This window comes from Pygoscelis adeliae, unplaced genomic scaffold (genome assembly GCF_000699105.1).
Source record: "Pygoscelis adeliae isolate BGI_AS28 unplaced genomic scaffold, ASM69910v1 Scaffold390, whole genome shotgun sequence".
NCBI classification, from domain to species: domain Eukaryota; kingdom Metazoa; phylum Chordata; class Aves; order Sphenisciformes; family Spheniscidae; genus Pygoscelis; species Pygoscelis adeliae.
The window spans coordinates 680,644-682,326 of NW_008823921.1; the positions used below are offsets into that span (position 1 = coordinate 680,644).

General features: G+C 66.3%; 1 protein-coding gene across 1 annotated transcript in view; it reads left to right on the plus strand.

Annotated features, from left to right (window-relative positions):
* Positions 1 to 1,683, plus strand: part of PARD6A (par-6 family cell polarity regulator alpha) — a 10,912-nt gene that overhangs the window by 6,143 nt on the left and 3,086 nt on the right. Inside the window, exon 3 of the mRNA XM_009320035.1 lies at positions 1,259 to 1,668. Within this exon, the coding sequence (XP_009318310.1) occupies positions 1,259 to 1,668 (410 nt within the window). The remainder of the gene's footprint in view (positions 1 to 1,258; positions 1,669 to 1,683) is intronic.

Here is a 1,683-nt window from a genome sequence, read left to right on the forward strand (position 1 = left end):
ACGCAAGGGCCCCAGCGTGCTCCCCCTCGGGTCCGCCCCCCCATGGGGTGAAGCCGTTCCCGCGGGGCAGCCCGGCCGGGGACAGCGGCGCTGGCCCCCCTTAGCCGGGCTCGGCTCACGGGAAGGGCAGGACATCGCAAGTGAAGCCCAGCACATCACCAGGGCCACTGGTGGGCTCGTCCACAGGGTGCTGGACCTGCCTGGCCCAGCTGCTCTGCGCCCCTCGGAGAGGAGCTGCGCGCTGAAATAGCTGTGGGAAAGCCTCCGCCGCCCTTCCCCGAGCTAAAAATACACCAGGCTGAGTGTGCAGGGAGATATTTATAACCCAGGAGCCCTGGCAGGCTGGCTTGGCTAGGGAGAAACCCTGCGTCCCCTGGGCTTGGGGGCGTCTCCAGTGCCCCCGTGGCTGGAGCAGGGTCCGGGTGCTGGTGGGGGGCACCGTGGGGAACGTGCCGGCAATGCAGCGTCCGGATCTGGGCTCCCCCGTGGAAAGGGATGAGGAGAAACCAGAGAGGGCCCAGCGGACGCTCCCCAGCACCTGGTGGATGCAGCCAAGGAGGGAACGTGGCGGAGCTGGGCCCCACGGAGCGGCCCCAGGACAGGGTCAAGGAGGATGGAGTCAAACCCTGCCTGTGGTGCCAGATGGGGGAATAAGAGGCAGTGGCACAAATCAGAGTTTGGGATGTTCGGGGCCCCGGGGACACCGCAGCCCTGGGATGGGTCTCCAGGAGGTGGGGAGTCTCTGTCCTTGGGGATGGCAGGGCTCTGCAGGACACAGCTGCGGCCATCCCCATCCCATGCCAGCGATGGCCCTGCTCCAGCAGCGACAAGGGACTCTGGTGCTGTCTCACGGGGCTGGACTCACTCTCAGGGAGCTGGCTACCCCCCTCCTGCGGGGGTGGGGGGGGTGTCCCTCTTCCCAGACCCAAACTGGGGCACAGCCATGCCTCCCGGGCCATCAGGGCTGGCAGCGCTAGTGTTAAGCTGCAGAGTTTGGCTTAAAGTGTGATTAAGGCTGAATCACCGCCTCGATCCCACTAATCCTGGCCTCATGTACGCTGGGTAATCCCAGGAGATGGGCCCGGCGGAGACAGGCTGCAGGAAAAGCCGGGGTGATGCTCCAGGGAGGAAAAGCCCGTGAGACCCGTGAGCAGGGCACTTCTCCCGCCGGCTCCCCTAACAGCTGGGGCCAAGGGCACGCGGCTGCATCCCCGGGTGGCTGCAGTGCCTGACCTGTGTCCTCTCTTGCTCCCTACAGCAGAGTCCGATGCCGGCGTCTTCGCCTCGAACTCCTTGCAGCGGAAGAAGAAGGGGCTGCTGCGCCCCACGCACTACCGGGCAAAGCCTCACCTCCTCATCGGCATGCCCCAGGACTTCCGCCAGATCTCCTCCATCATTGACGTGGACATCCTGCCCGAGACCCACCGCCGCGTGCGGCTCCACAAGCACGGCTCCGACAAGCCGCTGGGCTTCTACATCCGCGACGGCGTCAGCGTGCGCGTGGCCCCGCAGGGAGTCGAGAAGGTGCCCGGCATCTTCATCTCCCGCCTGGTGAAGGGCGGCTTGGCCGAGAGCACGGGGCTGCTGGCGGTGAGCGACGAGATCCTGGAGGTCAATGGCATCGATGTGGCCGGCAAGTCCCTGGACCAGGTGACCGACATGATGGGGGCCAATCGCCAACAA